The 24,907-nt window shown below is 50.4% G+C and overlaps 9 protein-coding genes and 1 non-coding gene across 10 annotated transcripts; 6 read left to right on the top strand and 4 right to left on the bottom strand.

Annotated features, from left to right (window-relative positions):
* The first annotated feature begins 984 nt into the window (after positions 1-984).
* Positions 985-2,212, top strand: BO80DRAFT_422327 (SDR family oxidoreductase). The gene has a single exon (XM_025718799.1). It carries the CDS (start codon positions 1,059-1,061, stop codon positions 2,100-2,102), a length of 1,044 nt encoding a protein of 347 aa, XP_025578824.1. The 5' UTR covers positions 985-1,058; the 3' UTR covers positions 2,103-2,212.
* Positions 2,213-2,263: 51 nt separating this feature from the next.
* On the bottom strand, positions 2,264-3,024 carry BO80DRAFT_499789 (uncharacterized protein). The gene is made up of 3 exons (XM_025724204.1): positions 2,850-3,024; positions 2,734-2,796; positions 2,264-2,689 (listed from the first exon to the last, which is right to left on the bottom strand). The coding sequence occupies exons 1-3, from the start codon at positions 3,010-3,012 to the stop codon at positions 2,352-2,354; spliced, it is 564 nt and encodes a 187-aa protein (XP_025578823.1). The 5' UTR covers positions 3,013-3,024; the 3' UTR covers positions 2,264-2,351.
* Positions 3,025-3,535: 511 nt separating this feature from the next.
* On the top strand, positions 3,536-5,097 carry BO80DRAFT_485101 (PHD finger domain-containing protein; the record flags this gene model as incomplete). The annotated part of the gene is made up of 2 exons (XM_025723482.1): positions 3,536-3,572; positions 3,623-5,097. The coding sequence occupies 2 exons, from the start codon at positions 3,536-3,538 to the stop codon at positions 5,095-5,097; spliced, it is 1,512 nt and encodes a 503-aa protein (XP_025578822.1).
* Positions 5,098-5,274: 177 nt separating this feature from the next.
* BO80DRAFT_441959 (uncharacterized protein) lies at positions 5,275-5,817 on the bottom strand (the record flags this gene model as incomplete). Its single annotated transcript, XM_025721236.1, has 1 exon — positions 5,275-5,817. One exon carries the CDS (start codon positions 5,815-5,817, stop codon positions 5,275-5,277), a length of 543 nt encoding a protein of 180 aa, XP_025578821.1.
* An 860-nt stretch (positions 5,818-6,677) lies between these two features.
* BO80DRAFT_237919 (ZIP zinc/iron transport family) lies at positions 6,678-7,980 on the bottom strand. The gene has a single exon (XM_025714521.1). It carries the CDS (start codon positions 7,843-7,845, stop codon positions 6,793-6,795), a length of 1,053 nt encoding a protein of 350 aa, XP_025578820.1. The 5' UTR covers positions 7,846-7,980; the 3' UTR covers positions 6,678-6,792.
* Positions 7,981-10,305: 2,325 nt separating this feature from the next.
* Positions 10,306-11,064, top strand: BO80DRAFT_237872 (uncharacterized protein). The gene is made up of 2 exons (XM_025714519.1): positions 10,306-10,769; positions 10,850-11,064. Exons 1-2 carry the CDS (start codon positions 10,415-10,417, stop codon positions 10,975-10,977), a joined length of 483 nt encoding a protein of 160 aa, XP_025578819.1. The 5' UTR covers positions 10,306-10,414; the 3' UTR covers positions 10,978-11,064.
* Positions 11,065-13,856: 2,792 nt separating this feature from the next.
* BO80DRAFT_491213 (putative oxalate/formate antiporter) lies at positions 13,857-15,460 on the bottom strand (the record flags this gene model as incomplete). Its single annotated transcript, XM_025723686.1, has 3 exons — positions 14,966-15,460; positions 14,813-14,905; positions 13,857-14,764 (listed from the first exon to the last, which is right to left on the bottom strand). Exons 1-3 carry the CDS (start codon positions 15,285-15,287, stop codon positions 13,857-13,859), a joined length of 1,323 nt encoding a protein of 440 aa, XP_025578818.1. The 5' UTR covers positions 15,288-15,460.
* A 1,969-nt stretch (positions 15,461-17,429) lies between these two features.
* On the top strand, positions 17,430-22,156 carry BO80DRAFT_441954 (uncharacterized protein; the record flags this gene model as incomplete). Its single annotated transcript, XM_025721235.1, has 10 exons — positions 17,430-17,487; positions 17,547-17,651; positions 17,707-17,739; positions 17,801-17,883; positions 17,935-18,111; positions 18,163-18,232; positions 18,284-18,537; positions 18,583-19,042; positions 19,093-20,438; positions 20,489-22,156. The coding sequence occupies 10 exons, from the start codon at positions 17,430-17,432 to the stop codon at positions 22,154-22,156; spliced, it is 4,254 nt and encodes a 1,417-aa protein (XP_025578817.1).
* Positions 22,157-22,738: 582 nt separating this feature from the next.
* BO80DRAFT_485094 (SRR1 family protein) lies at positions 22,739-24,102 on the top strand (the record flags this gene model as incomplete). The annotated part of the gene is made up of 3 exons (XM_025723481.1): positions 22,739-23,028; positions 23,092-23,730; positions 23,841-24,102. The coding sequence occupies 3 exons, from the start codon at positions 22,739-22,741 to the stop codon at positions 24,100-24,102; spliced, it is 1,191 nt and encodes a 396-aa protein (XP_025578816.1).
* A 464-nt stretch (positions 24,103-24,566) lies between these two features.
* Positions 24,567-24,656, top strand: BO80DRAFT_t64. The gene has a single exon. It is a non-coding gene; the product is annotated as a tRNA-Ile (tRNA).
* Positions 24,657-24,907: the final 251 nt, after the last annotated feature.

Raw genomic sequence — 24,907 nt, 5'->3', positions numbered from 1 at the left:
ATGGAGTTTAGGGATGAAGGTGGGGTGAAGCAGGGAGAGGAGGAGTTGTATAGGCGGTTAGAGGGGGTTTGTGACGGGATTGCGAGGCTGTTGAGGGATTCGTGGAGGTGGAAGAGTCGGTTTGAAGTGAGGCCGGTTGTTGCTGTGAAGAGGTGAGGGGTTGGCTGGGATGGAGAGGTATGGCTGTATAGTATTGTGTGTATTGGTTTGGTTGAAGTGGTGGGTGTCAGTCTCCTCTTATGAGGTCCCTGTATTGTCATGTCATGATTGTTCTTCGGAACTATTTCTATCTATAGACCACACACGCCCACACGGGTCGGGCCGCTGCCGAACCAATGCTGCAAGCTGCAGCTAGAGATTTTCCATTGGGTAATTTACGTTATTCAATTATGGGATACTATGATAGCCAGGTGAGGGTAGTGAGTCAAAAAGAAAGAGAGCAAGCGTGATTGTAAGTTCGCTACTGAAGGATTGGTGTAATGATTGCAATGCAGTGGAACGAACTATAAAAAGAAGAGTAAGCGAACACCAGGAAAACCAGCGTGAGTTTACAGTTAAACTGTGATGTCATAGACATGCTAATCGCCCAGTCCAGGCCTAGAACCCTCTTACCCATTAAATGACTCATTAAATTCCGTAGATGTCGGGCACTCCGTTCTGATTCCGTCCTAAACCCGTCCTAAGCCCGTCGTGCGTTATATGGACACAGCCATCCCAACTAGCCATTCCTTCAGGCATTGCTGATAGGTTTGCTGTAGTCGCAAAGTCTACCGCATAAGCCATCTGACAGGGTACATATTCCCGCACTTTGAGTGGGGCGTCTAGCCCAGGGTCTAGCGGTGCTTACTCTGACTACTAATCCTTACCAAGCACGGTGTTAACCGCTTCCTCGGGCCCGCGATCGGACCTACGCGGCGATAATCCGGCGTTATCTGGTATATAACCAATCCTACATCCCGTCTCACATCATTCCATCAATTATCTCTAGACTCAATCACGGGCCTAGCTCAATACACAACCCAAAGTCCAAGCATCGCATCTAAGCAAGAATAATAAAAATGTCCCGCATCCTCGTTACCGGCGGCAGCGGCTTCCTCGCCAGCGCACTAATCGACACGCTCCTCGCCCGCGGCCACTCGGTGGTCACCACCGTCCGGTCATCCGAAAAAGCCCAAACGCTTAAATCCCAACGTCCTGAGATTTCCTCTTCCCGCCTCTCCTTCCGAATCGTCGAAGACATCTCCCAACTCAATGCCTTCGACGACGCCGTGGTTAACGACCCGCCGCTCACGGCCGTCATCCACACCGCTAGCCCCTTCCACTACAGCATTGACAACGTCAAGAAAGATATGCTTGACCCTGCTGTCAATGGTACCGTGGGGATTCTCCAGTCCGTGCATAAGCATGCTCCCACTGTCAAACGAGTGGTTATTACATCTTCTTTTGCAGCCATGTTCAATGCCTCGAAACCAGCGGGGTCGAAGTACTCCGAAGCGGACTGGAACCCAGTGACATGGGAAGACGCAGAAAGCGCGGGAAACGCACAAGGTCAAGCGGGATATCGCACGAGTAAGGCACTCGCGGAGAAGGAGGCATGGGGATTCATGGAGAAGGAAAACCCCGGGTTTAGCCTAACGGTGATGAATCCGTCGTTGATTTTCGGGCCGGTAGCGTCGTCGTTGAAGTCATTGGCGGAGGTGAATACGTCGAACCAGAGGATCAGAGATTTCGTGGCCGGAAAGTTCAAGGAGAAGTGTCCGCCGACGGGGAGTCAATTTTGGGTGGATGTGAGAGATGCGGCTCTGGCGCATGCGGTCGCGGTGGAGAGGCCCGAGACGGCGGGGAAGAGGTATTTTTTGACGGCGGGGAGCTTTTGTAATGCGGAGGTGGTGGAGGTGATTGGGGAGGCTTTCCCGGAGTCGAGGGAGGGATTGCCGAAGGGGGAGGCGTTGGTGGATGGGCAGTTTCCGGCGGGAGGGCCGAAGTATGGGTATGATAATTCGGCGTCGATTGAGGGGCTGGGATTGACGTATCGGTCGTTGAGGGAGAGTGTGGTGGATACGGTGTATAGTTTGAGGGTGGTTGAGAAGGCTTCTCAATGAGTGGTTGTATGAGGCGCATAGATATCCCGGTGTTTTGTATATACTTCATGACATACAAAAGGCATCTGATTTGCATAATATATACGAGCATCTGACTCTTAAAAATACTAAAACAGAGTGCCAGGAGAATATCTGCATCAATAAGACAAGAAACGTACTGAATAGATTCTTCACTAGCTAACTGGTACTCTTACTCTGGACAGACACATGCCATCATCGCATATTCATCCAACGCACCATCGGAGCCAACTAATCAGAAGGAGCCGTATCCTTAACAGTAGGATAGTAGTATCCATCCTCATCCAGACTAGACGTATCCCAGTAAACCTGATACACATCCGAGACGTTGGTTGCCTTCAGACGGAAAGAATCCGCCAACTCGCCTGACTCCTCCTCCCACATGAGGTACGAGCCATAAAAGAGGAATCCGTCCGTGACAGCATCCGAAAGAGTGTCGATGCCGTTGCCGGTGAAGCCAACAGGCAGGATCTCGTCTGCTGTCGGACGGATATAGAACAGAGTGTCCGAGTCAAGGGTGACGCCGTCAGTAGTAGCGGTGGTGACCAACTCGGTGTCAGTGATTTCGACTATGTGCTGTTAGTGAGAACCAAATACTTTGGGGGAAACTAACAAGTCACGTCGGTAGTGACCGATCCATAAGGCCAGAGAGATGAGTCACCGGCATATGCCAGTCCTATTCTCATGTTAGCGGGATCACTTGAGAGCTTGAGAACAGACAAGAAATACCATCGGAATAAAAGAACTTCAACCCCCGAGCAGCAACGCCCCAGGCATACAGACTGAAAGACCCGGTAGGATTGCGCTTCTCCAGACTCGTATCAACCTTGGCAGACGGAGTGGCCAATGCACCAACGGCAAGAGCCAAAGGAGAGATCATAGACGACTTCATTTTGAATGTTTCATGCAAATTGGCAAATAAATAAGATTGAGGACTGGTGGCAGAGGATATCCCGCCTTTTATAATCCGATCTGATGATGGAAATTCATTCACCCAGTATGCCCCACCCAGTGCATGACGGCCCAACTCTAAATTCCTCAACTTGGGGTCCAAAAAGATCCAATAGCGGGCCAGATTGCCTTGGAATTGTGTATCTGGGCTCGTATAGACCAGAGGTGTACGTATGCCGACCAACTGGATCCGGAATAGTCGTGACTAGCGCTGGAACCGTTGGCTTGGCTGAAGAGCCACTCGGATATCTGGATGCGGCTTATGCAGTTGACATGTCGGAATGTTGCTTAGATGATGGGTTTTGATACACATGGGTCATCGCATAGTCGTATTTAAGCATGTGACATGAATCGGACCGGATAAACATGTTCCTGATGCTGCAGCCCCTTGATCACGCCGTCACTTCAATTTCAGCACAAGATACGATCTATTCAGACTTGAGTCGTGTTCAGGAACAGCCACCATGGTAACCCGAGGCCTATGGAACCTTCGCGTCGATGGTAAGACTCTGATCAATAACTCATAACACTCCACTTCATAACATGCACAGGGAAATGGTACCGTTCATTTCACCCACCGCGAGGGCGCATTGCTTCTCCAGACACACCCGCCACTTTAGACCGAATCAGGAAGATTCTTTCTGAGACTAATCTTGCTGCGTGGGAGTGTGTACCTTTCCCCAGTCCTCTCCACATCGACCTAGACTACGTGTACAACATCGATAAAGATCTGGGCCTCTTGACGGTTGTCCAATGGACGGGGGATGAAGGGGTCCTGTCGCGCATGCGTCGAGAGGCAACCCTGACTCGACTGGCGAATCCGTCACTACATACAATTGAAGCGGCTCTTGAGGTTGTAGGGGATGAGTTCGATCAGGAGAACGACGAAGCCAGCCCACCGACGTCCGAAACGTTAACAATCAACATGAGGAACCCCACGCCCTTAAACGAGCTTCAGCTTCTCTTCCTAACCGATTTTATCTTCCTGTGGAAATTCTATCTGGACGATATGTCATCCTGGAGAAATACCTCTCTGCTATTCCGTACCCTAGCCATCGGCATTCTGCGTATCGCAGCCTGGGATTTCGAAGTGCGGATTGACACCGACACCACCGACATCCCACTTACTTTCTCCTCCGTTCCGAGCTGGAAGGCTCCCTCCACGGATATATTCTGGTTTCATGGCTTCCTTATCACTCTACACGGTACGACTGATGAGGTTGGGGAGGCCATCTCAAAGGCGCAAGCTTTTTTGAATGAAACCCCACGCAGGGGACAGGTGACTCAGGTGATCCTCATGTCCCTGAGCCATATAAGGCTCGTTGAGATATCCTCGGAATGTGTGCGATGCTCCTCGGCTATACCTATTATTGTCAATACGTCGGCCATGTATCCGTCACCTGGATGTCGAGTCCTATCCTCCGTTTTGTCTTCATATGCTTGGAAGGATTTCAGCTCTCATGGAGAATCATGGCGCGTCAACCTACCCAGTGAGATCTTCGATATGGTTCTCGAGACCGTGTTGCCGAGAGATCTGGTAACGTTCGCTCAAGCATCTTTGGAGGTGGAAAAATGGTATTACTCGTCAGTACCGCAGCTTGATGGCCTGGCAGTGCGTGGCTTCAATCTATCGATCCCGTGCTGTGGCAAAAGGGACCGACCTGATACAGAAGGCATTTCTTGCTCGACTTGCTATACTTGGTACCATGCAATGTGTGTTGGGCTAGGCCCTGAGGCGTGTAGTCGTACGTATGTCTGTTCTGATTGCGAACAGCATAGGAGATGCGACATGATGGAGATGGGAGGAATATACGACGTTTATCGAAAACACCGTTCCAGACCATCTTGCAAGGTCACCATTGATGGTCTCGACAAGACGCTTCAATTGCGCACATCTAAGCCTGCACGGCGTCGACCAGAATTATGGCTCTATGGACGTGACTCTGTTCCAGCCGGGGAAATAAAATACAGCGTTTTCTTTGGTGGCATGTTCTCCGGATTAGCATATGGTTTTGAGGGGGAGTAATACCACGATGCGATTCAATTACTTTTTGGCAGTTCCTGAATCAAAGCACATAAGGATCGAAGCTTGCTCGGATGGCCTTGCAAAGTGAGAGTACATAAACGGACGTTCGGCGGCAATCTCCAACATACAAAATCAAAAAAAAATTCCTTCCGCGTCTCCACCCCCTTCTGAAGCGCATCACGAACCATTCATGGGTCGAATAGCGGGACGGGGTCTTGGAATCAGCTGGTCGTCTATAAGTCGCATCAATTCATGAACGATGGCGCTATCATTCCGCACATGAAACGTATTCCTCAAAGGCTCCGAGGCCGGGCGCAGCGGACTCAATCGACGACCCACGGGAAAGTTTCCGTTGTATTCATAAAACCGAACATGGAGCCCGTGAAAGAAGATAGCCCAGCAATTATCATATCTAGGACACATCGGCTCCATAAGAGTTTGCAGGTGATTGAGCGCAGGAACCAATCCATCGTCGTTTCTCAGCACTTTGACGACGATATGGTCGAAGGAAGGGCGCTCTCCAAAAAAGCGGAGAGCAACGAAATCCCCCATGGCGTTACCCTGTGAATCTGGGGGAGGTATGATCCATCGGCGTCGTCGGGGGAAATAGTAGGCCATAAAGCCGCCGGCTAAAGCTCTGATTGCGTCTTCATTGGTCGGATTATGTTCAAGGGACGCGATTAACGCTTGGAATACAGGCAAGGATAGATAAACCTGCATCATGGAAAGACTTGTATTTGTGTTGTGTTTTGTGTGAGGGGAAACAACAACAAATGCGGAAATGGGGTCCGTTACTTAGACTTCAGACTAAAGCAAAAGAAAGTAAAAGTGAAATGTCACGGTTACCGAATGGCGGGACATGGGAACGGTCAAGCGCTTAGTACCATGGCCTTATAAACCACCGGAAGTACCTTCCATTTCCTACCGATGCTTCCATCCAACTCCGCAAATAGTAGCCACGAGTTTTGAACTTAACATCCCCTCAAGGCAGGTGATTCATGCTCAGCCAAAAGCAGTCCTCTACTCAGCGCCGTCTCCTGATTTCAGGCCGCTACCTGCGTACGCCGCATACATCAACGGAGCAAACGTTAGTAGCGGGAAGAGCCATTGTGTGGTACATCGATGGGGAGCTGTGTCAAGCTGAGGTCACATACCTAGCATTCATTGACCTCCGGGTGTGCTTCAACGGGCACAGGTCTCCGGGCGATGAGGTCTTTGTTGCAGTATGATCTTCATCGTCTTGGTTAATGGGGTTCGAAGCGAGGTTATGGTTGATTTGGGATGTCTTGGATTAATGGAACAGTACAATGGTTTAAGAAAATTATACGTAGTAACTCTCGTCGAGTTCGTTGAATTTTGGGATTCAGGTAGAGACAGGATATGGGCCAGTGCAGTCTTCGAGCAAATTTAGTTCGGTTTCTGTCGTACAGGATATGTGGAGGGATTAAGTCGACAGGAATGAACATGGTTTTATATAACAGTATTCAGCAATTTTGTGCAGCTAAGCCATATTATGATCCATATGTGCATATCAAAAAGGTGGGAATAGAATGAAAAGGGTATTTAAAACAGCAAGCAGTGGGGTTATGAGCATAAGAAGACAGAAGCAATGGATATCTTGGGGAGTAACAGGGTTCGCGCCGGGAATCTTGACAAGAAGCGATACACCTATACAAAGCACATGGTTGTGGCAGCTTAGGCCCACTTGCCAAGAAGGGCCATGATACCGGCACCAAACAGCATGGTGATGACCATAAAGGCCAGTCGCTTGTTGTCTTGGGTGCGGTGAGGATCGAAGATGAAGTCTCTGGCCAAGAGCTCGACCAGACCAGTGTAGATCAGAATACCGGCGGAGATGGCATCCAAAACACCGGAGACCACGTTGGCCGTGTAAGAACCAGAGTTGTAGGTGGTTCTGACCCCCAGTCCAATAGCGACCGAGATGGGTGTGGTCAATCCGTACAGGGCGCAGAGGACCCAAGGCAACCAGCTGCCCTTGCGGAAAGGAATGGCCGACATCCGAGCCCCGATACCCAGACCCTCGAATGACTGGTGGAAAACAAGGACCGGGTACAAAGTTGCGAACTCACTACCCGTAACACCTAGGTTCAGGCCAATGATGACGGAGTGGAAGATAACACCGAACTCGAGGATGAGGAACGCGGCGATCTGCTGCCTGAAAGATCTCTCAATCAAAGTATCACTTGTCGACAATTCTTCCACATCCGCCTCGCCCTTCCGAGCATTTCCAGCTGATTCCTTTTGCACAGTGGAGTTGTCGACTGCGCTGGTCATGATCGGTTCCGGATCCTCTCTGCAGACGCCGTACTTGACTTCGACATAACGCTCAGCGCCAAAGTCAAGGAGGAAAATCATCATGAGGGAGGTCAGGACGATCGCAGGGCACCAAGAGTAGTCGGCCCAGTTCCCGGTCATGCCGACACATGACTGAGGGCCAATCTCGGAATATGCGGGGTCCAGAAGGTGGATGAAGGCGGTTGCAATAATGACACCAGCACCAAAGTAGCGAGCGAAGAGGTAGACGTAGAGTGGGATGTGAAGCCTGGGCATGCGCTTGGCGATAACTGGGAAAAAGGTCACTGCAGTCGATACGATGAAGATGACGAAAATGGCCGAGATGCGGGCGCCCAGGTGGCCATTGTAGTCGTTTTCGGATGCGTTGAGATAGCAGATGATCTGAGTCGGATCGGCTGTATCGAGATCCACGTCATTAGGGTTGAACGACATCTTGGAGATTGTGAAGCAGAGATTTAATCGGGTGGGAAGAGGAAGAAGACAGAGTTGATATGGAAGGCTCTGATCACTTGCTGTGTTTGGCACATCGTTGCGTCAGGCTCTTATATAATGAAGCTGAGGGACAGAGATTTTCCCCGTGAGGACCTTGAGAGCGCGCGCAGGCCCGGTCCCCGACACTAAGACAGTAGCTCGCCTCTGACTCGTTCATTCATCTAGACCTTCCGGTTGCTTTTGCGAGTGACAGCCAATTGCTAGATTATCGTCATCGGCACAATCCCATGTTCTGCAGCATCCATGCGACATTGTCACAATCGGAGACTGGCGACGCGGGCAGCGTATCCCGACGGCCTCGGGAGAGAACCAAGTACAACATGGCCAGGTTGCAGCACATCACACCACCATGCGATCCCAAACTGAGAACCGCATCAGGAGAGGGAGGCGAAGGGACAAGGACCTTGATGGAAAGCCAGTGGACTAAGCAGGTTGGTGTTTGGTAGTTAATGATGAGGAGAGGATGGCAGACAAGCCGGCGTGGATGGGAGTGGGGACAAGAGGACCGGCGCGGCGGCGGAGGAGATGAAACGGAGTCCAGCGCCTCCACTAAGCCTGTCCGGTGCCTCGCCCACGCCACCGGTTGGCCCGATCGATGGTGCCCCTCTCTGGCCGCATGAATGGCCTGCCTGTGCCCGGATTCCGCCGTGATAACGGATCCGCTGTCGATGGGAGGGATCCTTTCAGTTCCCAGTGACCAAGCAGGTACTCAGGGCACCCCCATATCAGCCCAACCGTTGAAATCTGCTCAGGATCACGTAAAATTAATTCTGTGAGGACCTGGGCAGGGTTCCAAACTCCGTTGTCAATAGTGGATGTCATATACAATTTGTGCCGACTAGTCCCTGTCAACCCAAGCGGCATAGGCCAATAGGTCGCTCGGGAATTGGATTGTCAATAGCGATCCTGATTTCTTCTATTCGCGAGTCTATGGCAACAATTGCCACGTTTTCGCCCCATGTCTCACAACAAGGTTCGCACTTTTTTTGACCAGCCTGGTAAAGCAGACAAGCAAGTTGTTCAACTGGATATTGCTCCACCACATTGCTAACCATGTGCTCGACAAATTTCCGTCGTTGCATACATACACGTGACGAGGCACACAATGCGAGACACGGGCCAGACTGTGCAACAACACCGTATAGCATGATCTAAGCGATATCAGATCAAGCCAAATCTGACTTAATTGATTGCGCCATCGGCAGATGCTGCAGAGGTCCACAGTCGGTAGACCCCTATTCCAACCTCCCAGGAAGACGAACCCTGCAATCTTAGTCATATTGTATCTTTCCCTTAGGGAAGTGCTGACGGAGCTCGCCGACAGCGTGCAGGTGGGACAGTTCATGTAAGCGATCAAAAGCTCACCCGCCAGGATGGATGTGCTATGTAGGACATTTGGCTTGTGCTCCACATTGCGTTTATTTCTGCTCCGTGGTGTCTTGGGTACTCACTGTGTTAGTCTGGGCTTCGAAGGGTTTTCATTATCAGATGCTGGTTTGTGGGAAGGATTACGCGAGGCTGAAGAAGGTGAAAACAATCACCACAAGAGGTTACTAGACCTGCATCCGGTGAAGGTTAAAATAAAGAATTGGACTGACATCGCCATGTGTGGAGTCCTGTCCAACGTTCTACTGCATGCATTCCACATGTGCATCTCAGGTATGTGAGCTGCTTTAGTCCTACATATGCTTAATCGCCTACAGATCGTTGCAGAGCCAAGCTTTCCTCCAGAGTCTTTCTATTGAGCGTACAACACCTTGATCTTCACTATAGGTGACAGGATAGAAAGAACTAATAATCATGACCCGTATCTTCAAGACATTGTCACATTACTCCCTCTTGACGCGCCCTTCTCAAATGACCATCCCAATTTATCCTAGAACATTGTCTCCAAGCCCGAAATGCAACCTGGAATCGGTGGTATCGGTCGTGATGGCCGGGGCACGGTGGAAATTCGGCCGGGGAGTAGAGAACGACAGCCCTTAATGCTGATCACCACGGAGTCAGATTTGCTGGTTTGCAGCAAACAAATCTAAAATATGGGGATACTCACGCTGCAGGAGGAGCAGGAGCAGCTGGCGCAGTTGCCAGAGCAGCAGTTGCAGGAGCAGGGAGACATTTTGGCAGAAGTTGGTTGATAACCGGTAAAAGTGGCTAAAAGTGGTTTGGAGAGTTGGAAACTTTGATTGAGCTTGAGGAATTGGCTTGATGATGGAAAAAAAGTCAGTAACCAGAGGAAAGAGGCTCTATTTATGTCTTTTCGAGCAGCCTGATTGATCAGCTGGGCCATTTTTCTCGCGGAATTCGCGCTTCGTAACCACACCACGGCGCATCAAGCATGACGATGAACCCCTCACTTGGTTCGGGTGGCTGTGGGGGGAGGCAGCCGGACGACGAGTTACAGAACGAGTAGTAATTCCATCTCGTAGCAGGGTGTTAGTAGACCTTGGCTAGGTAGCGTTGCCTGACCTCGCTTCCCCACCACCGGCCAGACCGGAGGGCACGCTAAATGCCAGGCGGCCGCCGTCTGGAGTGGGTGCTAATCACGGGTCAACGAGCGATGATCAACTTCCTTCATCCCTGTCATCTCGGGATATCTGCCAGGGGGGCGAAAACAGCATCCATGACCAAAGAGAAGAGAAAGATCAAGAAAAAAGGTGCGAGTGCTCAAGATGGGATTCTTATTAAAGGTGGGAATGAGCACCTTGAGAGCATGAGCACCTTGGTGGCACTCACGTGTCCGGCTATCACTCAAGGTCCTCAGGCTGCTCGGCCACTCTGTTCCTACACTTTTGGCGGCCTGAGTCGCCCCGGTGTGTCTGTCTCTAGCGACCAGAGTCCGTCGCCGTCGTTGACTAGTGCAGGTAAGAGTTTTCACGCTCGAGATTGGCATGAACACACTCCCAATCCGGGTAGCAGGGTGCTCACACACTCGACGCTACAGGTTCTACTCTACTGCTTACCCACCATGAGACCCTTGCACGTATCACGATCGAGCTCGACACCAACAATGAATTCGTGGGCATGGAGGTCAGGCAGCGGGCTGAGACCTTGCCCCCACCCATAGAATGAGGCCTATTGCAGCTTACGAGGGCCGAGAGCACTGTGCGCGGTCATTTCTTTTTCTCCTAGTCAGAGAAGCCAGCCCACTTGCGAATTCTCCCGATCGAATCCTATCGGCCAATCGGGGCCACCGAGATCCTGGATACAAGCGGCATTACGTTCGGTGTGGTAAAGGTATTCAAGTCATACGGCTGTGATGCTCCACCCCCTGCGATTGTCACTCATCGCCTGCCTTGAGACTGGTCTGCGGGATGACAGAATCAGATGCTCTCCACGGCATGACATGGACCGAATTACGGTCAGTGGCGCCAGATTATCTTCGATATCTTGTATTCCAGAAAGTGGCCAGGAGGAGCGGATACACCGGGTGTAACGTACCCAGTGTGGCTTTCCGCATACGCGGGCAGGTGGAACGAGGCAAATGGGTTGCATTTTCGCTTGCATTAGTCAAGGATTTGAACCTACAGTCCGCGCCACTGGACTAGCGCGTGTGAACTCACATCCTACGCAGCAGGGTGAACTGTATTCTTTCCAAATCGAGGGGTTCCGGTCCAGAAGAGGAAATCCGGTATGAGAGCTTCTAGCTCCGAAGGCCCTTCAAAAGCTCTCTTGTCGGCCCTGCGGATGCTATTCCACACTGAGGATATAACTGAGCCGGTGATCCTTCCTTTTGCATCAACCCGCCCCTTGGGAGTGCGATACCAAGCAAATTCTGCGTCGGCTACAGCGCATACCAGGAAATACTCGGCTGCACTGCCTCTGTACTAGGGAAATTGCCTCCGTCTGCCCAGTGTCAACACACCCAGTGAGTTGATCCACGCGAGTCAGTATACGACCTCCTTTCATCCACTAATATAAACCTTCTGGTAAGCGTATATGTCTAGAGGCAAGACAGTAGGTATTGCTAAGACTTTCGCATATGACTGCGTTCTCCTATGCCTCTCCATAAGAACAATTCCCAAAAGAGCGCTACAAAGCCCTCTGCCTGGGGCATTTAATCAGTACTTCTGAGAACTGAACTAGTAGGACGAAGCTTATATGCCTGCATAAGCTATGGGTATATACCCATCTTCCTAGCATTTGTCGTCACCTCGTACACAATCATGGTGAGTCTTGCGGTTGGTGCCTCAACCCAATTTCCAATACTGCCCGATCGTATATCACGTGTCGCTGCTATCAAAACAGAGTATCTTGTCCCAATTTGGCGTCTCTCGAGTCATACGGCTATCGGATATATACTGCGGTAGAGTGCGAAAGGATTTTTAGAAGGATCTGATTGTCCATCGGTAGCAAGTGTGTCACACCGCTTCCCCTCAAATAATGATAGGAGGTTATTCGGCAGCTGAGGACAAATAACGCCAACCTGTGAGATGGAAGGGCCAGCAGAATCCCAAAGTTTGTTGGTAAAACTAGCCATCTTTATGTACCTTATGTAGACAGGTAGAATGAATATAAATGAGATTATTGTACAGAGTGGTACAGTCAATTCGTAGAATCACTCCAGTAGATTGAGTGGAAGGCAATGGCCTGTCTCCGGGGTCCTCACCATCTGCATACTGGCTGTTCATCTGTTGACACCGACGTTTTCAGCTTTCGGCATTCTTCATGTACACCTTTTGTTTTCCCCAAACATTGATTCAAGGTCTATTCAGACTCCTTCCAATTCCACGTTACTCTCATGGCCTGGACGACCTCTTTCTTCTTCAACTAATCCAACTCTTCCATCCCAGCCCTCAAATTCTCTCCTGATCCTGTCCCCTCAGCCATTCCTTAAATGACCATCTCTCCAGTGCCCTTGTGTTCAACTCCCCTAGCTGTACGACTCCCTCCAGGCCGGTCATATACCAAGCTCCATATAAGCCGGCACATCCAATAGCTGCATCGGAATTCCAGATTCCCTCCTCATCTACTCCAGCGTCACCTCCATCACCCACAACACGCGAGCAACTTCACCCCTGAACGCTCCTCCTTCAACGACGCCTTCACAAACTCTCTGTCGCTATGCCCGCACCCACAACTGGAATGTTCGCCCGCTTTCGCAGCGGGATAACAAACTTCAACTTCCCCGGTGATCCACCCTCGGCGTGCACAGCGGATTCGACACATACACTCCCAAATATGCGAAGGGGATTCATTTCAATAACTTCAACAGCTCGTTTGCAATAAATTCCACGATCCCCGCCTTCGAGACCCAGTGATATGAGTGCAGATACATTCCCTTGGGGTGTTCCTTCATTGGTCTGAGAGAGGAACAGATCTATCTTTCTAGAGTCAGAATGGCCATATCCGATGTGGGACTGTCAATGACGAATGTTCTTTCGTAGTCGGTGAGAGGTTTATCAAGCTATTTCCATCTGCTATCGCAAGGCAGAGAGCCAACAGTCCAGGTCGATCATTCGGGAGTTATCAGAACCAGTCTCGAGCAGTTTTCCAAACTTTGGGGCGGTACATCATCCCAATTGGTCTTTCCGGGCTCGAGCAACATCCCAACAAAATCGGCATAGTTATCTTGCAGAGCTCATCAGACCTGAAGGCGACTGAATGCATTTGTAGTACTTATATCGGTGCGTTAAGACTTGAAACGCATGTGAATAGCGAGACGGCCTTGCCTCTTACTCGCCAGGGATAATGCACTAGATCTGTATGCAAACTCAGCACGCGAATTGACTGTTGCGGAGGCCAGCGTCCCGCATGGAAGGTTGGCAACGATGTTCCAAGGCTGAAAGCAATGTCACGAGATTATGCTGTGGGAAGTGAGTGGAGGGAACCTTCTCAACCTCATACTCCCCACACCGTTCGCAAGATGCCGACAATCAAAACCACGGACAGCCGTCCTTCTATTATGGGTAGTCTATATTCTGTCAATCTATGTTCCCTCTCGTTTATCTCTAGAATTTGACCCTCATCCCCCAGCCCCCAGCCACGCCTCTCGCAACCACAAACGCAACACATGCCGCGAGATACAACACGCCGCCAAATATGATCAGTCCCCAGAATGCACCTCCATTACTCTCTTGTATCGCTCCTGCAATGGGGATGGCAGTCAGGGTTCCAAAGCTAACCAGCGTGAAGGTAGTACCATTTCTCTTGCCGATGTCCTCCGTCCGACACACCTGCGCGATACACACAGGCGTCAAGCTGATAGCAGCACCACTCCAGAACCCGAACAGAACCGCGTACGCGATAATAGCAGCATCACTAGTGCCGGCATTGTACCACAACGCAAGAGTCATTATACCGCAAATGAGCGCAGTCAATGCCATCACGTTAAACCGCCCCATTCGATCCGCGAGGAGTCCTGGGAATGCACGTCCCGGGATGGCACCAACGTTGAGGAAGATACCCAGCTGGTATGAGAGGGTCTCGCCAAGATTGGCGTACTGTCCGTACGAGCAGATATAGGTGTAAGGGACAAAAACTGCGAACTCGACTAGCCATACTGAAAGTGTGGTCAGTGCATAGTTGGGCTCTCGGAGGGCGTAAAGGTCGATCGCCATGCCGCGTTTTGCATCAGGTTTAAGGCGCGTCTTCAGCAAAAGACACGCAAAACCACAGAGAACGAAGCAGATAATCCCGATGATGCGCAGGGCCCAGGCGAAACCGAGTTTCGGAGCGATATAGAGGATAATGAGAGGGAAGAAAACGCCACCAAGTCCGCCGGCTGTGCAAGCAATTCCGGTGGCAAGGCCACGGCGAACATTGAACCAGTGCCCGATAGCAGCGATAGCAGGTGTGAAGAGACAGCAAGATGAGAGGCCACCTAGTACACTGAAAGAGAGCATGATCTGGTAGTATTCTTCTATGCGTTAGTGGGGTTCTTTGAGTACTTGTGGATAAGGCTTACCTGTGCTTTCACTGAAACAGAAAACCGCGACCACTAAGCCGATAGATCCAGGAATTACCACTGGCAGCGGCCCGCGGCTATCAAAGATTGGGCCTATCGACATCAGATCATAAGCCGCTGCACATAAAAGAGTTCAAGGATGGAGTGACATACCCACTTGGGCGCCCGCGAAATACAGGAAGAAGCTGAAGACGCCGAAGATCCATCCAACACTGGAATCGGAATAACTCGCGAGCTGATGAGTCGATGTCCACGCGTGTAAGACCGAAATGGTATTCAAAAGGCCCATGGATGGAACCATTGCACACCATGATCCGAGAACCACAAGCCAGGCGCGAAGGCCTCCCTCTGGGAATTTGTCATCGAACGAATCATCCTGCTCTTCCCTTGCTACTACTTGGGAGGCCAACTTCTCTAGAGTCGGTTGCGCTCCCTGGTCAAGGCTGGGCCGGAAATGGGCTTCAATATCTGCCATTCCCGGTAAAGTAGCTCTGGACTGCGGTGGATTTCGTTACACTCCACACGCAAATATGAAAAAGGCTTCTAGGATACAGATTATATCGACGAAGTACCAGGAGAAGGCAAGAGGAAATAGGAAGGTCCTTCAGCCCAGACCGCTTACCAAGCACTGCATATTGGGTATCTGAGGGTTTGGCGCTCTGCAGAAAAAAAAAAGAGCCCTCATCACGGATAGTGGAGATCCGCCGTTAATCTCGGGGGCATGATTGGCTAGATCTGATGTTCCCCTTTCTCGGTAGTCGGCAAGTGCCGCAAGTCACTAATCGTCGGAGGGCGCTCCCGGAGTCCCCAAGAATGGAGTCGTACCACGTCGGTCCCCGCCTCTCCGCGATCGCCGGGGTATATCTTCGTTGCAGGAGGAGTTCCCGACTCATCTCTTCTAGTCGAGGAGTGGGTACGGCCCGCTAGTGTAGATTTTGCCTTGTTACGTCTCACAAACTGACCTGTCCCTCTCGTGCTCTAGACTGTCATCTCATACCGCCCTGCAGGGCAGCCCAAATCATGCTAAGGGCCCTTTTCACCGGTCAAGATTATGCAATTGCCTGCATTCCTACCTGAGCCTTCATCTACAGCACCTGAGGTGTGCTCGCATACCAAGCGATAGCCTTATACCTGGGCTTCCAGCTTTGCTCTATCTAAATAAGCTGCAAGGATGGGTTAGTGTTTGGCCATAGGCTTCGTCAGTGACGCAAGATCTTCCAATATTTCAATATTTTTCAGCTTGTGACAGGTTAATTCCTTGGATCTCACGCGGCAGAAGTTGGCTTGGAACCAGTCATCGGTCCAAGTCACTGCCCATGGTTGTCGATGACTTAGCCATTGTACCATGGCATGCGAAAGTAAATCCTCTTGGCATTGGTGCCGTCTACCAACGTCAGCGTTATCTCTCTCTTCTTCTACTGTCAAACTAAACACAGAACCGGCAGTAGACATTATTACAGGTGCTTCGCGAACAGTCCCGCTTTCAGCAGATCATCTGAGCGATAATCCATGAAAACAGAATATCCTCTAACCGCATGCAAACTATTCTGAATTTTTTCCCGGTGGCTGACAGCTGACAGGCAACTTCTGCAAAAGGGCTTCAGCCTTGCGTTCGGATTCACTTTCCCCAGGCCTTTTCGTGTGCCAGCATAGGACAAACAGACGGGTTGCCGCATGTCTCCCAGGGGGCTAGATCGACATCCCTTATAACAGCCTGCAGCTCTTACATATTGAGACAACAATGCTGCGCCTATGCAACAGTGGCTATTGTTGTCAATGGTGCTGGACCATGCGTCAAAGTTGGAGTCGAATATTCGGCTTTCTAGCAACACGTCATCATTCAATAATGAGGCAGTCATCTTGTTGTAGAAGTAGAGGTCAATGCGTTACCATCAGACATGACGACTGATCCAGGCCACCCCATCAAGGGGCTCCACATGCCAACATCTAGGCCTCATTAATATTGTTGGTCAAGGTGCGCGGGGTTCCATTGGAGTCGGGATCAGAGATACTGCTGTTATAGGCACAACTGTCTTGGTTAGTGTTCCAGGGTCATCGAGAGAACTCCATCAGGCCGTGAATCCTTGCTGGATAAGGTTAGAGCAGCGGTCTACCTTATTGATTTGGGATATAGGTATTTCCATCCTGTAGCCTGGCACATGGTACCTGGTTCCATTCATTGATCTATGCCAGCCATGATAATCAAGATAAGCTTATGACTTCAATTCTCACTGACGATTGATGATGTAAGCAGGTGTACCCATGGTCTTTGCTCTCTTCAACGGTGACCTCTTTCCTCATTTTATTCGCATGCTCTGCGGGTGCCAGGTTCCTGAAAAGCATAATCTGTGGCTTGTTTTGCCGCTTGGAATCCAAGCAGACCATACAGGGATTATCGAGTCCTGTAGCAGTATGTGCTTGCAGCACTCACGTCTCCTGCTAGGATTCTATAAGAGTTCCCCCGATCGGTAAATACAAGTCGGGGACTCCTCAGCATATTTGTTCGAATGGAATATCCATTGCTTTACTATTCTATGTCACAACCAGTATCATCGATTCGCTTTCTATAACTCCCCCACGCTGTGTTGCACAAGCATAAGCGAATGCCTTAATAATCATGGCTCAAACACAAACAATGCTTTATAGCCAGCTGCTCGAACACCATCGTACATCCAGTGAGTTTCGCCCTTCCGTCTGAATACCGATCGCTTATAAGCAGCTGCTGACAGATTAGATCGAGGGCACAGAAACCATGCCGTACCGTCTCCGGGTCCAGACGAGGTGTTGGTCAGCTTGAAATTCTCGGGCCTCTGTCACTCCTCCCTTCATTCATGGAAAGGTGGGCTTGCCTTATTCGGACTGAGAACATGTATACCAGGTTCTGACTGGCTTAGGAAATTTGTCTACTAGGAAACGAAATTGTGTTGGTGAGTAGGCCTGTAACTGGAGGTCTTTGGTCTCGGTACACTGACATCAAGACAATTAAAGATGGCCACGAGGGCACAGGCATCATTACAGCTATCGGAAATGAGGTGAATGGTCTTAGAGTGGGTGATCATGTCGGGGTACAGGTAATTCAGATCTCTTCCTTTTTATTTAACCCTCTTTTAACCATCTCTCAGTGGATCAATAAAACCTGCGGAATCTGTGACGCAGATAAACGGTCAGATTTTGCCTCGTGTCCACACGCTCGGATGACGGGGTACTCAGTTGATGGGACCTTTGATGAATATTGTACCATTCAAGCATGTCATGCTGTGCGCATTCCGAAACAGTTTCCCCTTGACACTGTGGCCCCGGTAAGTTGACGACATGTCTCTCAGCATGTGGAGCTTCGCTGATAAGGTCAGATAATCTGCGCCGGAACTACATGCTTCAGGGCTGTACAGGAGAGTGGTGCAGAGGCGGGTGATACTGTGGGTAAGTCCGTCTAGGCCAGAGTAGCATGATCATGGCATTGATCCGATGCAGCTATCGTCGGGCCCCCAGGTGGGCTAGGGTCATTGACTTGCCAATATGCCAAGGCCCGTGGCTGTCGAGTCCTGGCCATATCTAGTGGAGAGGATAGTGAGCTTCTTTACAAGCAGAAAATTGGTGTTGATTTCTACGAGGATTACCGAAGCCCTAAGAATGTCGCCGCTGAAGTCCAAGGGATTACCGGTGGTGGACCGGATGCTGCCATTTTGATAGAGGGGACCGAGACGCTCCTCAAGAGCGCACTTCAGGTTAGTTTACCTATGACTTTGTTGAGAGTGTTCTGACGAATCTAGTACGTGCGACCCAGAGGAACGGTGGTTGTTGTGGGTTTGCCTCCAGGCGCTCCAGTCGGCATGGATCTGTCGAATTTGATGTCGAAGATGGCGCATATCAAAGTTTCTCCTGTTGGAGGAACTCGAGAGCAAATAGAAGAGGCTATGCATATTCTCATAAAGGAGAGGTTCTACCAGCCATGTCACGTTCTGGGCCTTGACCAACTTCCTCAAACCCTCAAAATCATGCAGAGAGACAATCCTAAGGAGATCTCCCCTGAGGCGACTTTGGCCTATGGTGGCCAATTGCTCGGTGAGGCGGTCATTAAAATACCTGATTCAGAAATTATTCCCATGCATCAAAAGCCAGTCGAGCCACCAAAACCTCAACCAACCTTCTACCAAAAGAACTACAACATTGGTACCTTCTTAGCCTACCGGATGGAGGAGCTTGGCATCTGCGAGTATTTTGTTGTACCCGGTGAATATTGGACTCCACATCTTCCAACACTTTTCACTAACAAACCACAGGGGACTCCAATCTTTTCCTTTTGGATAACCTCCTGAAGAACCCCAACCTTCGCATGGTGGGATGTTGCAACGAGCTAAACGCCGGCTATGCTGCAGATGGGTACGCTCGCCTTTCACCAACCCGAATTGCAGTTGTTGTGGTACCCTACATTGTAGGCAGCCTGTCTGTTCTCAATGCCGTATCAGGGGCCTGTTCGCAAAATATCAAATTGATTGTCCTCGCTGGCTGCCCAGCCACGAATCTGCTCGATAGCGGCAAGTTCTTGCATCATACCCCTACTACGAGGAACAAAGATCAAGGTCTCCAAGCATTCCAAGGGGTCACGGCTACATCTGTCCGCTTAGAGTCCGCGGAGACCGCTGTGGATGTGTTGGATGAGACTATAGGCAAATGCCTTGACTCATCTCTGCCGGTCTATATTGAGGTGCCCAATGATCTTGCTTCTGCTGCTTGTGCCCATCCGTCGCCACTGGGCAGGAAGGTTGGCGCGAGAAGTGACCCACATATGTTGAAAGAGGCCGTGGATACAATTACAGATATTTGGAACTCATCTCACAAGCCCGTGCTTATACTTGGAAGCTTCGCACGTCGATCCCTCTATCATGATCATGTCGAACTCCTAGCCGACAAGCTTGGATGTGCGGTTCTTTGTCAACCGGATGGCCGTTGCATCAAAGAGTCCCACCCACAATACTGTGGTCAGTTCTGGGCCGGAATGACAAACCCTGAAGGCGAGCATTTTGTTATGGACTCAGACCTTTGGCTCGTCATCGGAGGAAACTGGTCCGAACTCCATACCCTTAGGGCGGATGTTAACCAAGAAAAGCACCGCATGATCAGCGTGGGCAAAGACTGGGTTGAACTACCCGATGGAAGGTGCATTGAGCCTGTGAAAATTCGTACACTGGTGGCGCATCTGATTCAGTCCGACATGGATTCGAAGAACGAATCTGTCCCTCGACCGAAGCCGGTACTTGGCTGTTTGCCTCCTGATGGGCCAGAAAACTTACAAGCACCCGTGACTCTGAAGAGCGTCATGAGCGGTATCCAAGAGCTTATTAAAGAGTACGATACATTGCTCTGTGATGCAGGAGAATCTTGGTTTGTCGCCAATCATATTCTACTGCCTCCTGGAGCAGACTGTCAGATTCAATTTCCTTACTGCTCAATTGGATGGGCATTGCCGGCTGGATTTGGGGCTCAGCTTGGTCGCACGCGGGGTCGATCAATCATCCTCATCGGGGATGGGGGATTTCAGATGACGGCACAAGAACTCAGTACCATGATCTATCAGAAGGTGAACCCGGTCATCTTTGTGTTTAATAATTTGGGGTACAAGATCGAGGTAAGCAAGCTACAGGGCATTTTAGGACTTCTGCTTATAATAGAACCCAGACTGCTGTCCATGATGGGCCGTATAACTACATTGCCAACTGGGATTACGCCAAATTGGCTAGTGTTCTCTCTGCAAAACCACATTCTCCATCTCATAATCCATATGCTAGGGAGGCAGAGGACGAACTAGAGGGAAATTCCCTGATGTTTTCTATGCAGGTCAGGACACGCGAGGATCTGAAACTAGTCCTGAACAGAGTGGATGAGGAGCCCGATAAGCTCGCCTTTATAGAACTTTGTATCCAGCCTGATGACAAGACTAGCGAGCTTGAACAGCTTGGAAACATGGTTGCAAAGCAGTATACAAAAGAGCAATCAGAAACAGAGAGTCCTGCCACAGAAACAGACAAGGAAACGAAGGCTGATCCCAAAGATGTCCCGAGTTATTATTCTGGAATATCATCCGCCTGCTTCGAGAAAAGCGTCCCGAAACGTCCAAATAAGGCCCCCGTGCCTCTATCACATGAAATTGACGGAGAAAATGATCACAAGGACCTTCTCGCTTCACGCCTTAGCATCACGTTCTCGTCAGACCCCAAGCCACTACCGGCTCCAGACACCCCCGAGGCTGCGCCTTATAGAGCCTGTACAGACCATATGATACAGGCCCGGTGGACTGCAGAGAAAGGCTGGGAAAGCCCAGGCCTTGTCCCCTACGGTTCTCTTCCCATATCGCCCATTGCAAGTACGCTCCATTACTCTACGCAGTGCTTTGAAGGAATGAAGGTCTATCGGGGTTACGACGGCAAACTGCGACTTTTCCGACCAACCCTCAACTGCGAACGTATGTTATCTTCTGCCGAGCGTATTTGCTTACCCCGATTCGATCCCCACGAACTCCTCCTTTTGATTCACGCGATCTGTGCTGTCGAAGCCCCAAAATGGCTAGCAGAAGACCGAGCAGGTCAGTGCCTGTACATCCGGCCTGCCTTCCTCGGTACGAGCGAGGGCTTAGGCCTGAATACTCCACAGGAAGCTCTTCTGTACATTGTGCTTTCATATGCGCTCAGCCCGTCTGCCGGCCCATCTAGCACACCAAAGGCCCTGCGCCTCTGGTCCAGCACCGAAAATATGGTCCGAGCCTGGCCCGGAGGAACCGGACATGTGAAGGTTGGCGCCAACTACGGCCCATCTGTCCCTGCGCAGAACAAAGCCCACAAGCTGGGCTACGACCAAGTCTTATGGCTCTTTGGTCAAGATCGCCAGGTCACAGAATCAGGAGCTGCCAATTTCTTCGTGATCTGGGAGACCATAGATGGAAGACTACAGCTGGTGACTGCTCCTCTCCAAGACCAGCTTGTCCTTCCCGGTGTGACACGTCGCAGTATCTTGGAATTAGCCCGGGAGAGGCTCTCCGATGGGCCGCTTCAGGTTGACACGGACGACGGGTCGAGCCAGACCGTGGATCCTTTGGAGGTGGTGGAGGAGCGGTTCACCATCAATGATATTATTGATGCAGCTAATCAAGGGAGACTCCGCGAGGCGTTCTCAGCTGGGACTGCATATTTCATTGCTCCTATTTCTTGTATTGCGCATGGTACGCATGAGGTGGATATTCCGGTTGACTCTGTGCCGTATGTCTCTGTGCTGCGACAATGGTTGTCGGATATCATGTATGGGAAGGAGAAAAGTCCGTGGACGGAGGTAGTCGAGGAATACGTTGCTTGATACAGTCGACAGGATGGGATCTGTTCTGGAAAGAAGTTAGTCTTCTATATCTTTTGCTTCAGGTGTGATGTCTGTGGTCTATAGTGTACAGGTAGATATCATATAGGTACCATTCTTCAAAATGGACTTATCTGGCCCGATATCAAGCATGTAACTAAGTATCTCAATTTAACGGTACTTTCAGAGCCATCTCATGAAGAATCGTTACAGGCAATACAATTAACCCCTCCACCAGGAACATTCCATCCCGTGCAAGTAGCATCAACGGCACGTGATAAACACTCACTCTGGCCTGTTTGTCAAGTCACCAAAAACGAAGCTTTTCGTGATTCACTGCAGTCTTATAAGCGAGATGAGCACACAACCACGTACCCCTGTCCTGGCCTTGTTGACAGATCTTCGCGTGTCTGTTTCTCTCTCTTTCTCTCTCTCTCTCTCTCTTCTTCTCTATCACCTTTGCGTTCTGTGCCTTATTTGTTTCGAAAACATCACTCTCAGTCACGTTCAAGTTAAGCTTGCTTCTCTACCACTCATCCACCTGTTCCTTTGCAGATCTGTATCCCCATCGTGTATCATCCAACCATGGCGCACAATTCGTATCCCGGGGCTATTCTGTGCGAAACGGCGTTATCTCCTAATTCTCCGCCCGTTGACGCTGAGAAGGCCTGCACCAATCTGTGCGCATTTCATCGCCTTGAAAGTTCCAAGGAACCGTACTTCGTGAAGGAAGTTCTGCGTGACGTGCATAAGCAGATGAAGGAGCGTAAGGCCGGCGAAGTCATCACGATTAAGACGCTGGATGGCTTGCTTGTGGACTTTAAGGTCCGGACGGGTGAAATTCTGGATATTAGTGAGGGTGTGGCTTGGATTGCGTATTGTCCCTTCTCTTCTTTCTCAGCGGGATGATTCATGATTCAGACTGACGGTTTGTCCAGAGGAAAAACGTATATCGAGTACGTCCCCATTCACACTCTCGCAAGCAATGAAGCCCACGGCCCCTATCTCGGATACTGCAACCTGCTTATCATACATCGTCTTCGTTTCCGTGCCGTTCGATCCGGAGAATATCTCCACGAGCCCGTCCTTCCTCCCTTTGAGGCTTGTCTCGCGGAATTCTTCTCTTTCCGGCAGGTCTGGGAGGCGAGCGATACTCACAAACAAATCCGGGCTACGCTAGAAGCTCTCCCGGCTATTGCCACGCCCATTACCAAGATCATCGGCTTCGCTTGCAACAGCTTGGCTAATCCCCAGGGATGTATGCGTGAGAAGCAGAGAGTTGCGTTCCAGCATGCCCTTCTCTTGACGCTCAAGGATCACCTGGATACGAAGACCGGGAACCCCGATATTAAGATCTTGGTGCAGGACCCGGCGTATACGGAGGCGGATATTGCAATGCTCACGCATCTCGGTATGACTGTTGTTGAGGACCCGGTGGGGTTCGTTGAGGTCGATGAGCAGTCGTTTGTCTTTGCGTGTAGTCCAACTGTCCCCGCTAGACAGATCGTTATGGATATGGCTATGCCGGCGGGGATGGTTTGGAATAAGGTGTTGGCTGAGGCGGTTATCTTTGATGTGTGAGTTATCCCTCCTCCATCCCTCCCGATGTGCATTTCTTGTGTGGTTTGTTCTCTTTGTTTGTGTTGTTGTTGGGTAAGTCTGAGATACTGATGCTGATGCTTAATAGCTCCGATCCCTGGAACCTCTCTGTTCACCGCTGCATCAACCGCTACTACGACACCCACGCACTCCCAGAGGATCGCAAGCACTTCGCGCTCATGGCACTTTATGTGCGCCGCGTTGAGGGCGAGGTGTCCGCCGAGGTGTACGCAATAAGGGACCTGGAAGTTCTCATCACCGTTCGAAACTACGGGCAGTATGCGGACCAGATGCGATTGAAGGCAGAGACCATGTATGAGTTGCTCTGTAAGGTGGACCGGTTTGAATAGGCGGTGCTGCTAGCTAGCCGGTAAGTAGATAGCCTCTGCCCGATCAGACGAGTTATGGGAACTGACTTTGAAGAAAGGTGACTTGGGCTCTCACTGGAGATGCTGCGTGATGACTTGATGAATGTTGGGGGCGTTTCGTTGTTATTCAAAGTAGGATCAGAACTAGACGCGGATATGTATTTCGTTCGGAGATGGAGATGGAAGGGAAATCCATCGATTCCATCTTCATCTCCTATTTCGTGATCCTCTCCTTTGTCTCCTCTGTTGAAATTAAGTGAGAATGTACGAGCTCACTCTAATTTGTACTCTAAAGACAAAAAAAGACAAAATCCCAAGGTAACACAAAGGTTGAACCCCTAAAGCTTAATCGTACCAACCTGGCCGGAGCGGTGGAGACAAGGCAGACAAGGAACGAGAAATGTCGGGTGTAAGCCATAGTAAGAAGATCCCCACATCCAACAGGTGTCCCTGTGGCCAAGTGGTTAAGGCATAGTGCTTATGGTTCTATCATACAGGAATCACTGAGATCGGCGGTTCGACCCCGCCCAGGGACAATCTTCTTTTTGGTTTTTTTTCGCCTACTGCCCCTAATCACTTCTTCTATGTTTCCTTTGTCTTTCCTTTTCATTCTAAAGTGCTTTTGAGGTCTGGACTGGTCTTTTCGGAGGTGGTTCTCCGGTGTTTCCTCGGGTTATCTCACACCGATCACTACTCTTTTCTTGCATCCTGCAGGATGGCAGCGAAACCGGCGGCCGTTTTACGCCAAGACACTCTTGGCATTCATGGCGGCCTGCCGTCCGTTGAA

This window comes from Aspergillus ibericus (assembly GCF_003184845.1).
Source record: "Aspergillus ibericus CBS 121593 unplaced genomic scaffold BO80scaffold_6, whole genome shotgun sequence".
Classification (NCBI taxonomy): Eukaryota; Fungi; Ascomycota; class Eurotiomycetes; order Eurotiales; family Aspergillaceae; genus Aspergillus; species Aspergillus ibericus.
Note: the sequence above shows the minus strand (reverse complement) of the source record. Positions and strands in the feature narration are given on the sequence as shown.

What these genes read in the sequence shown, in the direction of transcription:
- BO80DRAFT_422327 (XM_025718799.1), top strand. Translation starts at nt 1,059, where the DNA reads ATGTCCCGCATCCTCGTTACCGGCGGCAGCGGCTTCCTCGCCAGCGCA.
- BO80DRAFT_499789 (XM_025724204.1), bottom strand. Translation starts at nt 3,012, where the DNA reads ATGAAGTCGTCTATGATCTCTCCTTTGGCTCTTGCCGTTGGTGCATTG. An exon ending in GAAGTTCTTTTATTCCGATG is followed by an intron (nt 2,797 to 2,849) that starts GTATTTCTTGTC and finishes ACATGAGAATAG; the next exon opens with GACTGGCATATGCCGGTGAC. An exon ending in GGTCACTACCGACGTGACTT is followed by an intron (nt 2,690 to 2,733) that starts GTTAGTTTCCCC and finishes AACAGCACATAG; the next exon opens with TCGAAATCACTGACACCGAG.
- BO80DRAFT_237919 (XM_025714521.1), bottom strand. Translation starts at nt 7,845, where the DNA reads ATGTCGTTCAACCCTAATGACGTGGATCTCGATACAGCCGATCCGACT.
- BO80DRAFT_237872 (XM_025714519.1), top strand. Translation starts at nt 10,415, where the DNA reads ATGCCAGGCGGCCGCCGTCTGGAGTGGGTGCTAATCACGGGTCAACGA. An exon ending in GCCGTCGTTGACTAGTGCAG is followed by an intron (nt 10,770 to 10,849) that starts GTAAGAGTTTTC and finishes TCGACGCTACAG; the next exon opens with GTTCTACTCTACTGCTTACC.